Source organism: Pelobates fuscus, chromosome 1 (genome assembly GCF_036172605.1).
Source record: "Pelobates fuscus isolate aPelFus1 chromosome 1, aPelFus1.pri, whole genome shotgun sequence".
Taxonomy (NCBI): Eukaryota; Metazoa; Chordata; class Amphibia; order Anura; family Pelobatidae; genus Pelobates; species Pelobates fuscus.
Genome location: NC_086317.1, coordinates 293,584,340 through 293,603,645, shown reverse-complemented (window position 1 = coordinate 293,603,645; position 19,306 = coordinate 293,584,340). Strand labels below are relative to the sequence as shown.

Here is a 19,306-nt window from a genome sequence, read left to right as displayed (position 1 = left end):
AGACTGACAAAGAGGCAGATCAGGGGCAGAGCCAATACAATTCAAACACAGCCCTGGCCAATCAGCATCTCCTCATAGAGATGAATTGAATCAATGAATCTCTATGAGGAAAGTTCAGTGTCTGCATGCAGAGGGAGGAGATACTGAATGTTTGTATGCATTTTAGGCAGCCATGACCCAGCAAGGATCTCTAACAGCTATCTGAGGAGTGGTCAGTGAAGTTATCACTAGGCTGTAATGTAAACACTGCATTTTCTCTGAAAAGACAATGGTTACAGCAAAAAGCCTGAAGGTAATGATTCTACTCAGCAGAACAAATACAATAAGCTGTAGTTGTTCATCTGTCTATAGTGTCCCTTTAAGGGGTTAAGGACCGCAGACGTACCTCATATGTCCGCGGCTAATTTGAGCACTGAAAGTGATCGTGATTGCATCCAGCCGCTTATGGGTATTGCACGATGCATTGATGTCTTGGTGATTACATGGCCCTGGAAGGCCGGAGGGGGACTGCTGGCATCTCAGGCAGTCTCACTGGACTGGGATCGCTGGTCCAGGTGAGTACCCAGGTAATTTTAGCCGCGGCCATTAACTGCCGTTTTTTTAATCGGACATACACGTCAGAGGTCGGGAAGGGGTTACGGGGTACTGTTGTACTCGTGAGACATTATTCTCCACAAATACGAGTGTTTTAGAGCAGTTAAATGTATCATACTGAGAATATCATAAGTGAAATGGCAGTTTATGTGTTAAAAATTCAAAAAAACTAATATAAATTCTAATTTTGGCCAGGGTTTGTGACTAAGTGGCTACTAAAAAGACTGGACATACCCCATTTTGAATACCGTGGGTTGTCTAATTTTACAAATGGTATGCCATGATGGAGTTAATTTTCATTCCTGGGCTGCTATACGGTCTCAAAGGCAACATAAGCCCAGCAAACAACTCTAGCACATTTCAATGTGCAAACATGGAAAAGGGGAAAGTCCTACATTTAACCCCTATAAGTTTGCAAAAACCCATAAAACCTGTACATCGGGGGCACTGTTGTACTCAGGAGATGCTGCTGAACACATATTGGGGTCTTCTTTGTCAGGAACACATAACAGGAACTGAGAATCCATGCCTAAAGTACAATGTGAGAGAAAAATAAAAAAAAAAAACAACTACCCAAAAGTTTGACAAAGACTGGTGGTAGAATTAGTGCATGGAAAGTGTTAAAATACCCCCATTTGAAATACCCTAGGGTGTCTACTTTTTAAAAATATATGGTTTGATGGGGATAAATTACATTGGCCGGCTTCAAAAATGTCCCAAATAGGACATGAATGCATGATGACCAGCTGTGAAAATTCCAAGTTGGAAAACTGTAATGCGCACCCTCCAAAAAGGTATTTTAGCCCCCAGAGAACCCAACATGCTTTTATATGGGGGATATCCCTGGACTCAGCAGATGTTGCTGAACACATATTGGGTGCTTTGGCAGTAACCCTTAAAGTTCTTTTTTTTTTAATTTTTTCATCATATTTTAGATTTTTTTTATAGTAAATTATATAATATGAAGAAAATAATGGTATCTTTAGAAAGACCATTTAATGGTGAGAAAAACTGAATATAATATGTGTGGGAACAATAAATGAGTAAGAGGAAAATTATAGCTAAACACAAACACCGCAGAAATGTAAAAACAGCCCTGGTCCCAAACGGTAAGAAAATTGAAAAGTGGTCTGGTCACTAAGCGGTTAAAGGAATTTTAACCACTTTGCAAAAAAACAAATCCTTCCTACCATTTACCAGTAACATGCAATCATGCAAAAAATCATTGAACATACAGTGGTCATAAACTCTACATTGCGAAACAATTAAGACATGATGTCAGCATTGCCAGTTTCTGACCATAAGTATGATATCAGATAGAATCTCTACGCACCATCCGGCAAGAAAACGCCACTCACTGGCATTATCCTTCTGATATTAAAATTAAACGAAAAAAAATAAAATATATATATATATACAGTTTGCCTTACAAATGTGCCTGCTATATAATCTGCATAATAACTAGACCGCGTTGGTCAACAAGTATACCTCAATTTATTCTAGAACAACAATCACACTGCTTTGCCAGTCTTAAAGCAGCACTGTCATGCGGAACAGAATCTGTTCTTCTTTTCTTTATTTCTGATTTAGTTTTCTTTAAAACATAGGACAAACTAGGGAATATTTAAGATAAATACAGCCAGAGTGACCGATCAGGGAAATCAATCACTCAGGGTGTATTGGTTGCAGGGTATTGAGGGCATAACCCAAAGATAGAAATAGAAAGAGAAGAGACTGGAATCACAGCTACTCTATTGGTTCTATTTTTCTATACAAACCACTAGTCTTTCCATCCTTCCTTTGCAGTGTAAGAATTTAGAGCGATTCTTATATTTCTAATTTATTTGTCCGGCCGGACTAATCTACTTACTAAGTCTCTCTCTAATATAAAGGGTGTGTTTCAGGATTGTGGAGTTCCCTAATTATGTACAACGTAGATACTCGCTGGGGTTATCCTCTTTTGATTAATTATATACGTGTATCTATATACACAATAATTCTAAGCAAGCCACATTGTACCTTTTCTTTTTCGTTTCATTTATATCTCATTGTCTATTATGCTGGTCCATAGATTATCTGCAATATAGAAGCTATTAACATATAGTAATCTCTAGTGACCGCTAGACATTGAGTGTAACTACCGTATATATCCCAGATTAGCAGATGTACCTATATTAGATTTTTTTAAATCTATTTTTCTTTACTTCTTTATTTATTTATTTTTTCACTATGAGCTATGCACTTTTCATTTTTGTTACACTTTATTGTTCCCACAAGTGGGGTTATTAAAAATGTATTATTTTAGTTCTGTTCTTGCTCTATGATCAAGCACATTTGCTGCTTTACATTGGTAGAGCTTATCTTAGCAAGGGTATAGAGACTGTCCTTTGGGGGCACTTTGTTTAGTTAACCCTTTCCAGTCTCTTCTCTTTCCAAACTAGGGAATACTTAGCATCTGGGGATGACTAGGGGGACAACCAAATGTAGAGGAGTTGGGAGAGGTGCTTAAAAAATAAAAAATAAAACACACACACACACACACAAAAAATTAAAAATACAGATGCGGCCATGACAGTGCCCCTTTAATCCTAAGTGGATGCATTTGTACAGTTGGATAGCTCATGTACAGAACAAAGCACATAAGTTAAGAGCTCAATGCACAAAAACCATCTAAACTTCTTGCCTAGGCTATCTATATATTGCATCCTTGCCAGTGTTCCCTGCCCACCTTAAAGGTCTGAGATGGGCAAAGAAGATAGCAGCCTACACAGGTCACTGCTAGGAGCTGGTGAGACTGTCAAAGGTGCATGTCCCATGACCCTAAAGAAGGTGCCAAGGCTGATATGGTTTCCAGGCAGACCATACACAGAGCACTGCGAAAGTGTTCTGTGAATGGTACTAGTGCCTAATCCTCTGCTCAATTTTGAGAATCTGCCAGCAAAAGACTTAAACGGCCTTCAAATAGCACCAAGGTGGAAACATTTAGCATAGTAATCAAGTCACATAGGAGTACCAATCATACTGCACATTTTTTTTTTTTTTTTTAAATAAACGATACACTAACCCATAGATGTTGCCAGCCACCAGTTGAAGTTGCACGGTTTGTTACAATTTACAGGCATGCTTGCAGGCTATTTGAGATTGAGAAATATTATTTTCCATGATTGCCATACTATATGAGGAACCAGGATTTAAAACATACTTTTCCTCCCATTGAGTGACAGACATGTGGGGTGGGTGGGGGGGGTTATAAATATATAAATGTAGAATGCTGTAATTCCATTTTACCAAGTGTTTTCTCCTTTTTGTTTTTCTAGGGCTTCCAGTCCTCTCCTTTTTGAAGAGCCTCTATTGAATACTGTCAATGGAGCCTTTCTAAGCACTCAGTTCTGTTGTTATGGAAACTTTCAAGTGTGGGATTGCAATGTTTAATGGAAGCTGAGCTAGGCATGGTAATGAGGATTTGGAGGAAGCACTCACGACACAGGGAACACAAGCTCAATACAAAACAGTCCCTGATAGAAATCCCTGATCTAAACTTGCACTTTACGTCTCCAAAAAGCAAGAGCATCACTTAGTTACATATTTCCTAAGGTGAAATCGAGGCTATCGGTGTAATTGACGGGGCAGGTGAGCTTATATTTAAATGGCTATTGGAATAAAACTAAAAGAGCCTCCATTTTCGGTGTAATTGTATTTGCTTGAAATTCTTAATGAAAACATACATGAATTTTAAAAGCATATTTAATTTAAAAAAATAAAGGGGATTTAAACCACAAATTTGATAATTTAACCATTAGCTTAACTAATTTGTATCTTTTATAGTTAAACCCTAAATCTAATAGTTAAAGAGCACTCTAGGAACTATAACCATTTCACCTAATTGATCTGGTTACAGTGTCTGGATTCCCCTGGCGCTGTCCCTCAATTCTCTTTGAAAATATTTTCAAGCAGTTTAACACTGAATGTGGGTCCATAACCACCTGCAGCAGGTACCCCGCAAAAGGTATGGATAAGGAGAATATTACACTTTTCCTTCTAGCCATACTAATTCATACCAGCAATAGGCTGCCAACATTGACAGCCATTCACCCCTGCCCATTGCTGCTTAGGCTAATGATTCCTCATTCGCTCAAGCAGCACAAACAGAACAGGCTGATGGGGCTCGTTTAGCACTAGAAGCGGTTTAACATTGAATAGAAGGATGGCATCAAGGGACTCCTGACACAAACACTTCAATGAGATGGACGGGTTTACGTGTCTACAGTGTCCATTTAAAATGAACTCTGTAATTATAGAGCAGCTTTTCCCAATTGGGGTTCCGCAAGAACATAATTGTGGTTCCGCGGTGATTTGCCTATCAGGTTGCCCAAGCATTTAGCACCACCCAATAGGTATCGCTAAACAGGGGTCCGGTCAGGCGCCGCGGCTGTCTAAGACGGCCACCGGACCGGACTCCTGTTGTATAGGATGCTGGAGAGAGTGACAGCTGGAGTTGTTCTGCAATATCTCTATTTTGTCCTATAGTACATATTATTATATGAGATGTGGCAGAGGTCAGTCTTCTTTTTTTGTTTGTGTATGTTCTAAAAAGGTACACATAAACACCTAATAAAATTAATCTATGGTAGATTAACATATGTTCTGAGTCTGTGGGGATTAGGGGTCATATATTTTTTCAATATCAGATATACAAGAGTGATGTAAGTTAAATAGAAGTTATACGTTTATCTCTCTCAATATATTGAGTGAAACTGAACTTACATAAGCCTTTTCAATTGTGCCTTTTAAAACAGATTGTACAATCAGAAATATCAGATGCACCCCTCCCCCCCCTCCCCCCCCCCCAAAAAAAAACCCAAAAAAAAACCCAATATTTACATTTTTGTTCTTCTGGTTTTTCTAACATATGTTTTCATTGATAAAACATACAATTTAAAGGAAGACTATAGGGTCAGGAATACAAAATGTATTCCTAATCCTATAGTGTTAAAACCCCCATTTAGGTGGCACCCCCCTCTTAGAAAGGGTTGAAACTCACCTTATTTCCAGCGTGGTCTGCCGGACCTGGGTCCACCCCAGATCTGCCCGCTTGGTGACAAAATAGAAATGTACAACTTTTAGCCAATCCAATGCGGGCGCAGTCCAAATATTGTTTTAGCCGGCGGAGCCAAGCAGCACACGGAGTCGGATGCAACTCAGAACGGCTCCAGCCAGCTAATAGACAAAACCCTCAATTCTAATAAGAGAAACTAGCCACACACGCACAATAACCCCAGATCTATACCCGGGAGGACTCACCGAATCCGCAGATGCCCTTCCTGTTATATATCCAAACAAAGGATATTCACAGCCCTGAGGGGGAAAATGCCACTGCAATTTGAATCATACTCACTCACCTTCTTCCAAGACCTCTGCAGAGCCACGCTACTATGGAGGAAATCCATGCAACCAATCACCAGAGCCCTTCAAAACGCAGGACTGGCATACCGATAGTCCTACCCCAGAGCCATCACAGTGATCAAAAACTAGACACACTACAAGGCCTCTAGCCCATCGGACTGTACAGCTTTCCTAAGGGCATTGGAAATACCAGCAACGCAAGCTACCCTGTCCACCCCTACTGATTGGGACGTCAGTAACATCGCCCCCTTCACAGCCGGGACCAGACGGGACACTGACACTTGATTGCAGACACGTACCCCGGCCTCCTAAGTTGTTGCTTCAATTTTTCCTTGTAATTTCGGGCCAGCGTAGCCCGCGCAAAACTTGGGACTCTGGCGGACAATACCAGTTATATGTTCGACCGGGACTTTAACCCCTTAAGGACCAAACTTCTGGAATAAAAGGGAATGATGACATGTCACACGTCATGTGTTCTTAAGGGGTTAAGCTAATTATTGTTGTGTTTCATACTTTAATACTTTACACGGCGATGTTGCCTTTATTGCACCAAAGGTTATCGATAATTGCATTTCTATGTTCCAGTACAATCAGCTCTGAAGCAACGCAATTTTGGTCGCCACCTATTGTATGTTTACCTGACACCTCAGCACACCACTCATTCTTCCTATGATAAGGGAGTTAATGTAGTTATACCTTTGATGCTTCGGTGGTTAGCATTAGACGTGTACCCGAGTCCTAATAGGCCCCACTGGCCCGAGCATAGAGGAGCACATATGACTCCCTCACCGGAGAGCCCTATGCCCCCTCTACTGTACAATCTCATAGCCGTTAGGGCACCCACAGGTAGGTCAAGAGGCACAGAAAGAAGCCAGACCGCTGTAACCACCTCATCGTACTGACCTGAGGATAACCCACACACAGTTCATTCATATAAAAACAGAAGAGTTCCTTAGACGTACCCTAGACCAGTACCGGCACAGGACAGGCCCTACTCCCACCTGCCACCTAGTTAAGCAGATAACGTCTCGACTGACACAAAGGCAACACGAGTAGTAGAGTACCACTGACACTTCACTTTAACCCAGAGAACACACGTCTATGGGACCAACCCGATCTTATTTTTCACTATATTGTGCAACTGTCTTAAAACCAATACCTTAGTTATACTATGTTTAATCATTGAATGCCATGGTACTGCAAACTTGAACATGTTGTTACGCACAGCAAAACAAACAAACAAACAAAAAAAATATTGTTTTAGACAATCAGTACCTCCTCATAGAGATGCATTGAATCTGACCCAGGAAGCATCTCCACTGGCCATCTGAGGAGTGACCACTGGAGGTGTCTCAAGGGTGCAATGCAAACACTGCCTTTTCTTTGAAAAGGCAGTGTTTGCATGAAAATGCCTCAAGTGAATAATTATACTCACCAGAACAACTACATAAAGCTGTCGTTGTTCAGGTGACTATAGTGTCACTAATATTAAATGGTGACACTAACCCTTTATTCTTATTACAAATGCCCTGTTGCACATTAGAATGTTTCCCCCTTTAAAACCTAAAAAAAAAATAAAAAAATCCTTAAACTTACCGGAAATCCAGCACCAGGCAAAGCTCCCAGCGCCACTCTCCACACCCCATCTAATGCCACAGTCTCCCTCTCCATGGTCCAATCAAATGCTTCTCATAGCACGCACAGAATTGACATTTAATTTATTCACAGAATTGGCATAAGGCAGCTGATTTCTGGGCTGGCTAATTCACACGTGCTGGGGGTGCAACGAGGCATGAAGTTTTCATGATCGTTGGAGTAACCCTTTAAAAAAAATTGGTGTTTCAGGGACCAGCCACCTGACCTCCACAGTGTGAGGGATAATCAAGTGTCCAAGGGGGAAAGGATAACAGCAAGATGTAAACTTTTCAGGCTTTGTTCTGTTGTGAAAAATGGATTATACATAGCTGTACATTTGATGTTAAGCTCAGATTTATCTGAAACTTTAACATGCACAACCTCTTCATCTTGATTTTCACCGATATTCCTAACTCCCACTTGCTTCTCTACATTTGTTCACATCATTATTTCCCTTTCCACTGCTCCAATATCTTCCTCCTTCCAATAATATGTAAAGCCGCACCCCCCGTCAATCAACCAGTAAGTGTGCGGGGGAGGGGGGGGGATGAAATTGTCTACAGTGAATTCCACTGGAAAACTAGCACACTTTTGTAGACCATCTGTTCAAGACATATCCAGGAAGAGGGACTGTTATACCCAGAAAAGCAATATTAAAAGAGTTAATATTCATTATCAAACACTACTGAGTGTGAAACATTTGTGGTGTCAATGGCTGTGGATAAGGGCCTCATCACTGTGTGCCCATATGAGGTTATGTTTTGTGAATAAAGTATAGCAGGGTTATTCACTCGCCAGACTGAACTTAAAGAATAGTTTACTCACAAAATGTTTCTAGTTTCACTATTTTGCCTTACATTTGAAATAAGGGGGGGGGTTAGAGGACCACTAAGGGGGGGAGAAGAGGGAGGGGAAAAGAGGACAGAGGACCACTAAGGGTGTGTGGGGGGTGGGGTTGGTAAGGGAGAGAGAGACACGCAGAGGTACTCTGAGGGAAACAAAGTTGCTTGTGAGAGAGACACACAGAGGGACCTGGGGGTGAAAGAGACCCACACAAAGGAGCTGGGAAGAGTAAAAGACACAAAGGGGCTGGGGGGAGTAAGTCACACAAAGGGTATTGGAGGACGTAGGAGACATACAAAGAGGGTGGATAAGAAACACACAAGAGGCTTTTAAGATGTAAGACAAAAAACTTTAAAATATATATTATATTAACAAAATAAATATAATAAAAATAAAGAGCTGCTTCCCTCTCAGCCCTAGCAAGACTCAGCCCCTATCCTACCCCACAAACTCTCTCTTTCACACTACACACACAGTCCATCCCTACACACACACACACACAATCATACAATGCATCCCTACTCACACACAAACATACAATGCATCCCTACTCACACACAAACATACAATGCATCCCTGCACACACACACACACACACACACACAAACACAATGCATCCCTTGCACACTGAAACATAAATTGCATCCCTTACTTACACACACACACACACACAGACACACAATGCATCTCTTACACACACTTAATGCATCCCTTACATACACAGAAACACACCTTGCATTCCTTACATACAAACACACACTGCTTTCTATCCCTTACACACACAAACACTCTGCACTAAATACACAAACACTTGCACCCCCTATACACACACACTACATCTCTTGCACAAATTGATATCCCTATACATTACATTCCATGAGCACACAAACATCCTCTACAATAACACATAACAAATCCCCTACACACATACACTCCATTCCCTGTGAGCGAACTCATGGATAGGCCCCGTAGGTAGACTTATGCCTTGTGGGCAAACTCACGGTCAGGCCCTGGGGCCCAGAGCTCTAATTTACTTCACATTAAAGGGCCACTATAGTCACCAGAACCATTTTCTTCTGCTCCCATTTCCCTCATTAATTCCATTCTGTAAATTCTTCTTCTATATCTTTCATTTCCTATTTTCAGCTTTTTTTTTTTTTTTTACAATATTCACTCCCCAATATAATTATTTTTGTGAACTAATGTATGTTCTATGGTATAGACACACCTCTCTGCCTAAAGCACATCTGCATAAGGTCACCACTGATTCCCAACTCACCTAAAAGTGATAAAATGTACCTGCCTGATATATGTGCAGTGCTGCGAATGTATATCGCATTCCAAGGATACGTGGTACTGTTGGTGGGAACATGGTGTTATAAAGGTCTACTCAATAGAGACTTGAAGGGAATTGAGATGGGAACTTCTGAATTCCCACCTCAATTCCCTGTAATTCTCTCATTATGATAAGTAGGTGGCTATTAATTATCTGGGTTGGACATAGTGGGCGGAGCTTTGTGGCAGTGGGTGTGGTAAATTTTCAAGGTAGTAATTGATAGCTGTGCTGCAAAGTGTCCCTTGAATTTTTTTTCAAATGTTGGCAGCTAGTCATACAGAACAGTGTGGGATCTTACCTCGACATGTGATGCATTTGGAACTAAAACTTATCTTTGCATTGCATTTGCAGCCTGTAACTATTTTATAAATCAAATCTTTGACATCATGGGCTGGAAATCTGATCTCACAAATAATTTTAAAATAGACCCAAGAATGGGCACTTACTTAGTTCCTCTCTATGTCTTTCGGTCTCTGCAAAATACTGCCGCAGTTCTTCTGTGATTTCCATATTGCTCAGGTCGCATTCAATCCCCTCCTCTTCTGAATCAGATGCTTCTTGTTCACATTCCATGTCAGACACCTTTTCTTTTGACTCCGACACCTTTAAGCATGGACGTGTCCTTCTGGGTTGCACGGCCTGATTTTGGGACCTTGAGTAGACATTTCTTCGAGATTGTTCCCCCCCTTCCCAATCTGCATAGCGACTGGTTTGAAAACTGTCAACTGGGTACCATGGCGGTGAGCACAGAGAAGCTACAGCCAGTCTGTATGCCCTCTTGTGCCTATACAGCCAATGCATAGCTTGGCTATAATGTTTCCAATACCTGGCATACATCCGTGCTGCGTACCAAGGCTCTGCATCTTGATGAGCCATAGCTGCCTAGAAATAGAAAAGAAGATGTGCATTTTACATAGTTGCAGAATGTTAGCTGAAATATCATCACGCTCAAAAAAAATAAAAAGGTCTGCTTAGGCGTACAGTTAATGCGGTCACAGTACTTGATAATTTATTACTGTGGTTGTTAAAGATACATGTTTTAAAACATTTTTATTTAATTTTAATAGTGCATGAATACAAAACCAGAGAAAATACAAAGACCTTGTAAAAAATACAAATAACCTAACTAAACGACTCTCAGCTGACGCTCTCAGCCAGTGAATGACCAGTTGGATCGCCATCTGCTTCTGCAGCTCTGGACAAGTCTGATGCGTCCCACGAAAGGCACCAGGGGTTATGATGCTTAGAGTAACCCTATAATTGCCAATTACCACTTGGGCACCTGTCAAGGTTTCAGTGTGAAGAAGGCATTTAAAAAAAAAAATTTGATCTCAATTTTCAACACACACACACACACGTTTATATGTATGGAGATATACAGCCTGTTATGTCATGTTACATATTGTAATAAATATATGTGTACACAGATATGGGATACAGCCAGGCATTATAAAAAAGAAAGGAAAAGAAACAGAACATCTCACATGTTATACTGTATTGTATTACTTATTTTATACCTTTTTATCTTTACTTTTATTGGAGGCTTAATGTATTGTTTACCTGATCCTACCAATTGAGATTCCTGTTCCTTGATCGGTCATCTATTACAATCAGAGAAGGAGAGTGGATTGCTATAGCCCTTTGATTGCCTGAAGGTGCTGATTCAATTTACATCTTGCGAGTGCAATCATTAGTCACTTGATATCACAATACATCACTACGTGCTGTTCCATTTTTTTCTTTTTATAGTGCCTAGCTTTATCCCATATCTTTGTATACATATATCTGTTTAAGGAAGTGGTATTGGGGAAGGCCTCTTGGGAAGTTAAATCATACAGGATAAGTATTTTTTGGTATACTCAACACTTATTTGGTGTAGGGGTGTGTTATGAATGGTCGAAATGGAAACACTTAAAAAAAATGAATAAATAAATAATTTAAGGGGGCGTGGCCTGTCTAGCATGGAGAGTGGTCACACACTGGATGAGCTCCTGGAGACTTCAGGTAATAGAGTCTCTTAAACTGCTTGATTGTCAAATAATTCTGACTCTAGAAGACCCTGCTGATCTCCTGTACTCCATTACTCTAGGTCAGCGTCCAATTGGGGCAATCCTGCGGCCCACCAGGCTATAAGTGAGTGAGGGAGTCAGCTGATTCCTGTACCCACAATATATCAAAGGAAGCCTCTGTGGAATTCCTGATGCCGATGGGGATATACTCCAGCAGCAGATGACTCAACTACGCAGGCAGCGACCGAACACCAGGAGCTACTGTCAGGTCCCACGCTGGATGGACTTGGACTCTGCCACAAGCCCCCAAGTCTGGAGTTTTGATGCAAGCCTTCACTACAGCCTGGGGGGATATCATGCCTCACAACTGTCACCAAGTATTCCCATGCATGGGGGTTGGCTGACGCTACATTTATCACACAGGGCTAAACACCGGCTCTCTATCGCTACTTGCCTAAGGCTGGCTGACATTTTGGCATTTACAAGATTCTACATTTTAATATGTGTAGTGAGCATGTGTTGTTATTGGTTTTATTGTTTGTATGGGTATTATTATTTTTATCTGCTCATCATCTCTTACACCTGTAAAATTAGTTAAGCTACCAAGGAGCTATGTCCTCCTGGTTCCTTCCTTATATCACCCGAGTTTGCTATTTAACATCTTTACTTATAGCCACCACGCCTGATTAACCTTCATATCCCCAGAATAGGGTTAACCTAACAAAAGTACTAGCCATAGTTGGGAGTGGAGTTCCTGAAAGTCGCATGTCTACCAGTTCATTTAATACCATATGTTGTGTGACGCTTTGACATGTTAGCCTAACTCGTTCTTAGTTCTTATATCGTCTAAAAATGTGCAATGTCATATGTCACACCCAAATAACTAGCTGTTGGTTGTTCGTTGCTGGTACATGCTGTTGTCGCATCGCTACTGTATTTGTGTTTACTTGCTTGCACGAAAATACGTCTTTTCAATAAAAATAAAAAGTGCAGTATCTATGACATTTCTTATTACACCTACATCCTTATACTTTGTCATGTTTACTTCTATGAAATGTCTAATCAAGCTTCTATGATTTATAATGCACAACTAAAATAAAAATATAAAATAAATAATAATTTTTTAAAAAATAGCTGTAGAGTCTGAAATTAAAAGTAGGAAGTAAGTAATGGTTACCGGAACTCTCTGCTGATGCTCAGCACGGCCAAAATGCCCAATGTTACATGAATATTTCTGATATTAAAAAAACACTATTGTAGATTCAATCTATGTGATAAGAGACCAACTTTTTAAGAATGTGAACATAGAGATTTACAGTGTTATCATAATTTAAAAATATAACCGTAAGGGAAAAAAAACAAACAAAAAACACAACAACATACTGTTTGCACTCTTCACAAAAACTGATTTTAATTAAATAATTTTTTATTGGAACCTATTTATAGTCCGTTCTAATAAAAAAATATTCAATTAAAATCAGTTTTAGGCACCACGGGCTTGCTGTTGAACCTTGCACAACAAAAATAAAGAATTAAAATCAGTTTTAATCTTAAATAATGACTCTCGGAATGATGTAAAATTAAAATGTTGACTTTAACCCCTTAAGGACACATGACATGTGTGACATGTCATGATTCCCTTTTATTCCAGAAGTTTGGTCCATAAGGGGTTAAAATATATACGTCCTAAATCTGGTAATTTATGTTCTTAATTCAATATATACTCTATATGATCTTAATCAAGTTTTGCAGTTAAAATTGTGTGCCAAAGGAAGGATATTCAGAACTATTAAAGACCCAATTTTGTACAACATATACTTCTACACTTGATTTCTGTTCGGATTCACATATGGCAGCAGGATATGCAAACTTCCCATGCATCCCTGTACAACTAAATGCCAAAATAAACATCCCTTGGGTTCGCTGGGGACCATAATGCAATTCTGAGAATACAGCTGCTTCTCCAGCTGTTTAACAACATATATGACTTTTTTTTTTTTTTTAAGAATAAAAAGGGCAATTATAAAATTTATAGAAAAGTCATTTTAGACTCTTTCCATTCATGAAACTGAAGATGATTTATGTTAATCAAAGTAATAAGCACATAAGAAATGTAAAAAAAGGGTTGTAGAGGACGACATGATTACAAAACTTCAGTCGATTGAAAGCTGCAAAACAAGTAACCAGTAGCCCAACTGGGTGTTGCTAGAGTAGACAGAAAATAAAGCATTTTATATTTGGAAGGATGTGAAAGCAGCTGAGCCCTGACAATCTAGTAGTATTCACTGCTGGAGCATGAACTATAAACAGGAAGTCTAAATGTTACTGTATACGTAGCACTTTATCAACTACCTACAAGAAGTCTGCATACATTTTCAGTTTAAAAAAGGAAACATTTTCACATAAGGAAGTGTTTTGACAGTTGCAACTTTAGTGCTATATAAAGCTCTCACGTGACTTTAGATATGAGTAACAAGGCTTTGTGTCTGTCTTCAACCTCTACTTATACCATGCCTGCTTTCAGTACATTTAGAAGGTACCAAGCATGTATGCCCACTTCAGACACTTAGTCAAGACATTGGCATCACTAACTGGAAGTCGTGAAAAGCGAAGTGTGGTTTACATTGGTTTCCTTTGCATTCCTCATTGCCTTAATGCATCAATAGTGATTAGTGAGGTGAGGGAAAGAGCAGCCTTAACAGAGCAGGAGATAAGAAATTCTGTTAAATGGAATTTGCAAGGCCCCCTGCACCTGATCCGGCCCTCCAAATATTAGTGTTTCAAAACAGTAAAATGTATTACAATGATGATATCGTCAGCAAAAGTGAAGTTTTTTGCATTTTTCACACACAAACGGCACTTCCACTGACGATATAATTGTGGTGATATGTTTTACGATTTTGAAACACTAATATTTGTGTTCAGCGAAGTCTCCCGAGTATAACAGTACCCCTCATCTACAGGTTTTATGGTGTTTTCAAAAGTTACAGAGTCAAATATAAGGCTTGCATTTCATTTTTTTCACATTGAAATTCGCCAGATTGGTGTTCAAATTAGTTTTTTGCATTTTTCACCCACTGAAAAAACTGAAAAATGTAACATGCTTTATTTGACCCTATAACTTTCTACTATAGGGTCAGTAATACATATTTGTGTTCCTGACTGTAAAGTGTTCCTTGGCAGAGGTGTAACTCCACTTTCAGCAGCGTTGTTAGCTAGCCTAGAACTAGAGATCCGGACTGGCTAATGAAAATTCTCTGCTTGTTCTCTGCACAGATTTCCATTCATTGCCTGAGAGCGCTCAGCTCATATCAATGTGTGGCAGAATTGGCATCTGACTTCTGCATCTCTGCAAATCCCCAAAACTGCCATTAAAGGACCACTCTAGGCACCCAGACCACTTCAGCTTAATGAAGTGGTCTGGGTGCCAGGTCCCTCTAGGATTAACCTTTTTTTTTTTTTTTTTATAAACATAGCAGTTTCAGAGAAACTGCTATGTTTATAATAGGGTTAATCCAGCCTCCAAATCCTCTAGTGGCTGTCTCACTGACACTGAAAATCACAGTGAGAGCACGCAAGCGTCCATAGGAAAGCATTGTAAATGGTTTCCTATGAGACCAGCTGAATGCGCGCGCAGATCTTGCCGCGCATGCGCATTCAGCCGAAAGGGAGGATCAGAGGCGGAGAGCTCCCCGCCCGGTGCTGGAATAAAGGTAAGTTTTAACCCCTTCCTCACCATCCAGCCCGGCGGGAGGGGGTCCCTGAGGGTGGGGGCACCCTCAGGGCACTATAGTATGTTTTCCTGGCACTATAGTGGTCCTTTAAAGGAATCTTGGCCAGACCCAGGTAAGAGAAAAAAAACTGTTACATAACGGTCTGCCATTACAGATAGTGGCAAAAGGGTAACCATTTAACTGACACAATATCAAATTTCTATCTGTATATATTAAAATATAAAGAGAATGGCATGCAAATCCTGGAAAAAACGGCTTCTCCTAAATATATTACAATTAGCAAATAAAAATTTTTTTTTTTTACATAACTCTAATTAAAGGGGCAGTCACCATAACAACTACATACTGTTGCAGAGATTACTGTGCCATTAAACCAGGGCCTGACAAATTTGTTTAGAATCTAAGAGACAGCTGAAAAAGTTAGGAGCCAGTTTTTTTTTTTATAACTCATTTTAGGTTTCATTTTTAACAAGGAAAATGCATTTCTTAAGAACAGCTTAATGCAGTTGTTATGGTGTCTAAAGCCTGTACCTGCAGACCTTTCAATGTAAACACTGCCTTTTCAGCACCTACGTTCAGCGTCTCCAAGCACTGTATGGAGACACTGAATGTTCCTCATAGAGATGCATTGATTAAATGCATCTCGATGAGGAGATGCTGATTAGCACAATGTTTTCCTGCACATGCGCAATATACTCCCTTAGCTGCGACCATAAAGACTAATTATTTCAGCCATGGAGACAGGACTAGGCATGGCTAAACAGGCACGGCGTGGGATAAAAGGCGAGTAAAAACACCTTTCTCGTGCAGTTGGAGGGGGTCAGGTACCTAAAACAAACACACACCCTGAAAGAGACACAGACATATTTTCTCACACACGAACTGAGATTTTTATTTTAATTGAAATCCACCCAGCCTCACTACCTTTGGGAGAGCGGAGTGGATTTTTTCCTGGGGTTCAGTGGGGCTGCTATCTTCCTGCGTGCAATAGAGCAGTAATAAACCTGCAGCTCCTCTCTGCTCCCTCGCACTCTCTGTAGTGATGCCGGGGCCGGATATTCCGGGGCCGGATTTTCCAGCTCCCGACATCACTAAACAGTGCACGAGGGAGTAGAGAGGAGCTGCATGTATATTACTGCTCCCTTGCACGCCACTTACAATGCTCCTGCGGGTGGCCGCCTTAAAGGGCTGACATACCTAGCGCCACGCCGCCTGGGATTTGTCGAGCCCTGTATTAAACTATAGGTGCCCTCCACTGCTTCATCAAAACTTGAGGTCCCCAGATGTTCATCTTCCTCATCAGCAATACAAGCTTTGTCCATATTTGTTAGGTATTTGGCTGAGCGTATCAACTATCAATGATTTGCAAAAGCATACGTGGATTAGCTAAGCATCGTTGTTTTTTTTTTTTATGAAAAAACCTTGATAGTGCTAATGATTTGAAAAATATGCATTTCAATGAACAAATGTGTTTTCCTCCATACAGCATCTTGATACTCAACATGATAGGGTGTATAAAGAAAAATTACTTTTACTTAATATACATGGGGCACTTACCAAGTGTTATAAGTGGTCTATACATTTTCTACTTAACTATTTGGGAAAGTAAGAGGAAAAAAAATAAAAAATAAAAACCACATAACATCATGTAACGGTTTGGAGTGAAGAGAGAGTGACAGAGCAAGGGAACGGTCACTTTAAGAGAGAGTCTCAAACTCATAAAGCATCAAAATGGGAAAGGACTATCTAGAGCAGGGGTCCTCAAACTCCGGACCCCCAGATGTTGCTGAACTACAACTTCCATGATTCTTTGAATTACATAGATAGCCAGAGAATCATGGAAATTGTAGTTCAGCAACATCTGGTGGGCCAGAGTTTGAGGACCCCTGATCTAGAGGAAGGGTCAGGCAAGCAAAGGTCAAAACAAGGCAAAAGGCTTAGGACAATCTACAGGCACGGTCAAGCATGCCAAGCTCAAAATCAGACAGCGGAGGTCAAGGTTCAGGAAGCAGGCTTAAAGTTTTTAAACAGCACATACTAACAATAGAGCCTCCCTCTTGGGATTTTACAAAACATCTTAGCATTGAGCCTTGGGTGGACAGGATTTAAATAGAGTGGGAACCCTCCCATGGCGAGATGTTTAAACGTCTATATAAAGAGAGATGGCCTCCCCCTGGTTTGTAGGTGTTCATGTCCCTTCTATGGATGGGATGCCATGTTGGACCCCTCTCCCATCCTGCTGTTTTGCACGCTGCTCCTGGGAGGCTCTGCGGAGGATTCGGCGCAGTGTGTGGAATGCCATGCAGGAATCCATGTGTGGCTAGAGAGCAAGCACAGTGGGCCGTGACCCACATAGAACACCTGCTGGGGTCAGCGATCGGTGAGTATTTATTATTAAGCACTTGTGTATCCTAGGAGAGTTTCTCAAATAACATGTCATGTGCAGTATACTTATAGTACAGTTGATAGATTTTACATAAAGCAATTAAAAATATGTAAGTTGGAGTGCGGAGCCTAACGGTCATGCTGAATGGATGTGTCTTTGTGAGAGCGCCTCGCTTTAGCAGCTTTTAGCTACTAAATCGATATAATTCACCAATTCCATGACTTTTATAGCGGATATTAACCTGCGTTCTGACATTGCAGGACTCTCTCTATGGGACTTTGTCTATATATTATTGGAACTCCAGATCTTTGACTGCGAGGCCCTATCCACTTGAAGTGGCCAATCTCCTGACCTAGGGCTCTCTATGCTCTACTTATTTTATTGGCTGGACCCCGTACCTCCTTTGGACCTGTATGGGTTATCCCAGTCCTCTTTGGAGTGGCTCCATTATCGCTAGCCAACATTTTTTAGTTTGTTTGCCCTTGGCTGCATGTCTTCATGCTGGAGACCGTGAAATCTACTGCACTCTTAAAGAGATCCTATAGTGCCAGGAAAACAAAGCCCCGCTCCCTCGGCCTAAGATCCTGGCCTGTACAAACCACTGTGCTGCATCCAGCTGAAGGGTTGTATATGTCCCATGCAGTCTCACTGCTTACTTCCCTGCCATCTTGTTAAAATTCACTTTGTTTTGCTGCCCTAGTAACACCTTCTCTGGCCGTGACTCACACAGCCTCCATGGGGAAAAAAAAAAGATTTAATTTTTACAGTACAACAGGTTTACTTTAGAAGTTTAGATCTCCTGATCTGTAATTGAACTTTAGTCACAGACAGGAGGCTATTGCAGGCTCTAGCAGGGAATTAGCAGAGCAAGAGATAAAAAAACAAAAAAAAATAAACCCTCCCACTCCTGCCAGTAAATTCACCCTGTGCAGACATAGAAATAAGACGGGTCTCATCATGGAAACCAACCTAATGATGTCTCTCCTGTTTGCATTCAGCCTAACAGAAAGCTATGACTGAAAGGGGAAGTAAGGACAGGCTCTGTGTATAAGAGGGAGGGGGAGAGAGAGGGGGACAGAGCGAGAGAGAGGGGGACAGAGCGACAGAGAGGGGGACAGAGCGACAGAGAGGGGGACAGAGCGACAGAGAGGGGGACAGAGCGACAGAGAGGGGGACAGAGCGACAGAGAGGGGGACAGAGCGACAGAGAGGGGGACAGAGCGACAGAGAGGGGGACAGAGCGACAGAGAGGGGGACAGAGCGACAGAGAGGGGGACAGAGCGACAGAGAGGGGGACAGAGCGACAGAGAGGGGGACAGAGCGACAGAGAGGGGGACAGAGCGACAGAGAGGGGGACAGAGCGACAG

General features: G+C 41.0%; 1 protein-coding gene across 2 annotated transcripts in view; it reads right to left on the bottom strand.

Annotated features, from left to right (window-relative positions):
* The window catches only part of GEMIN8 (gem nuclear organelle associated protein 8), a 40,594-nt gene that overhangs the window by 16,312 nt on the left and 4,976 nt on the right, over positions 1 to 19,306 (bottom strand). Inside the window, exons 2-3 of one of the 2 annotated variants that reach the window (XM_063457669.1) lie at positions 17,112 to 17,147; positions 10,258 to 10,693 (exon numbers count right to left, since the gene is read on the bottom strand). In XM_063457669.1, coding sequence (XP_063313739.1) covers positions 10,258 to 10,687 — 430 coding nt within the window. In that variant the 5' untranslated portion in view covers positions 10,688 to 10,693; positions 17,112 to 17,147. The remainder of the gene's footprint in view (positions 1 to 10,257; positions 10,694 to 17,111; positions 17,148 to 19,306) is intronic. The other variant, XM_063457661.1, reaches the window with a different exon arrangement.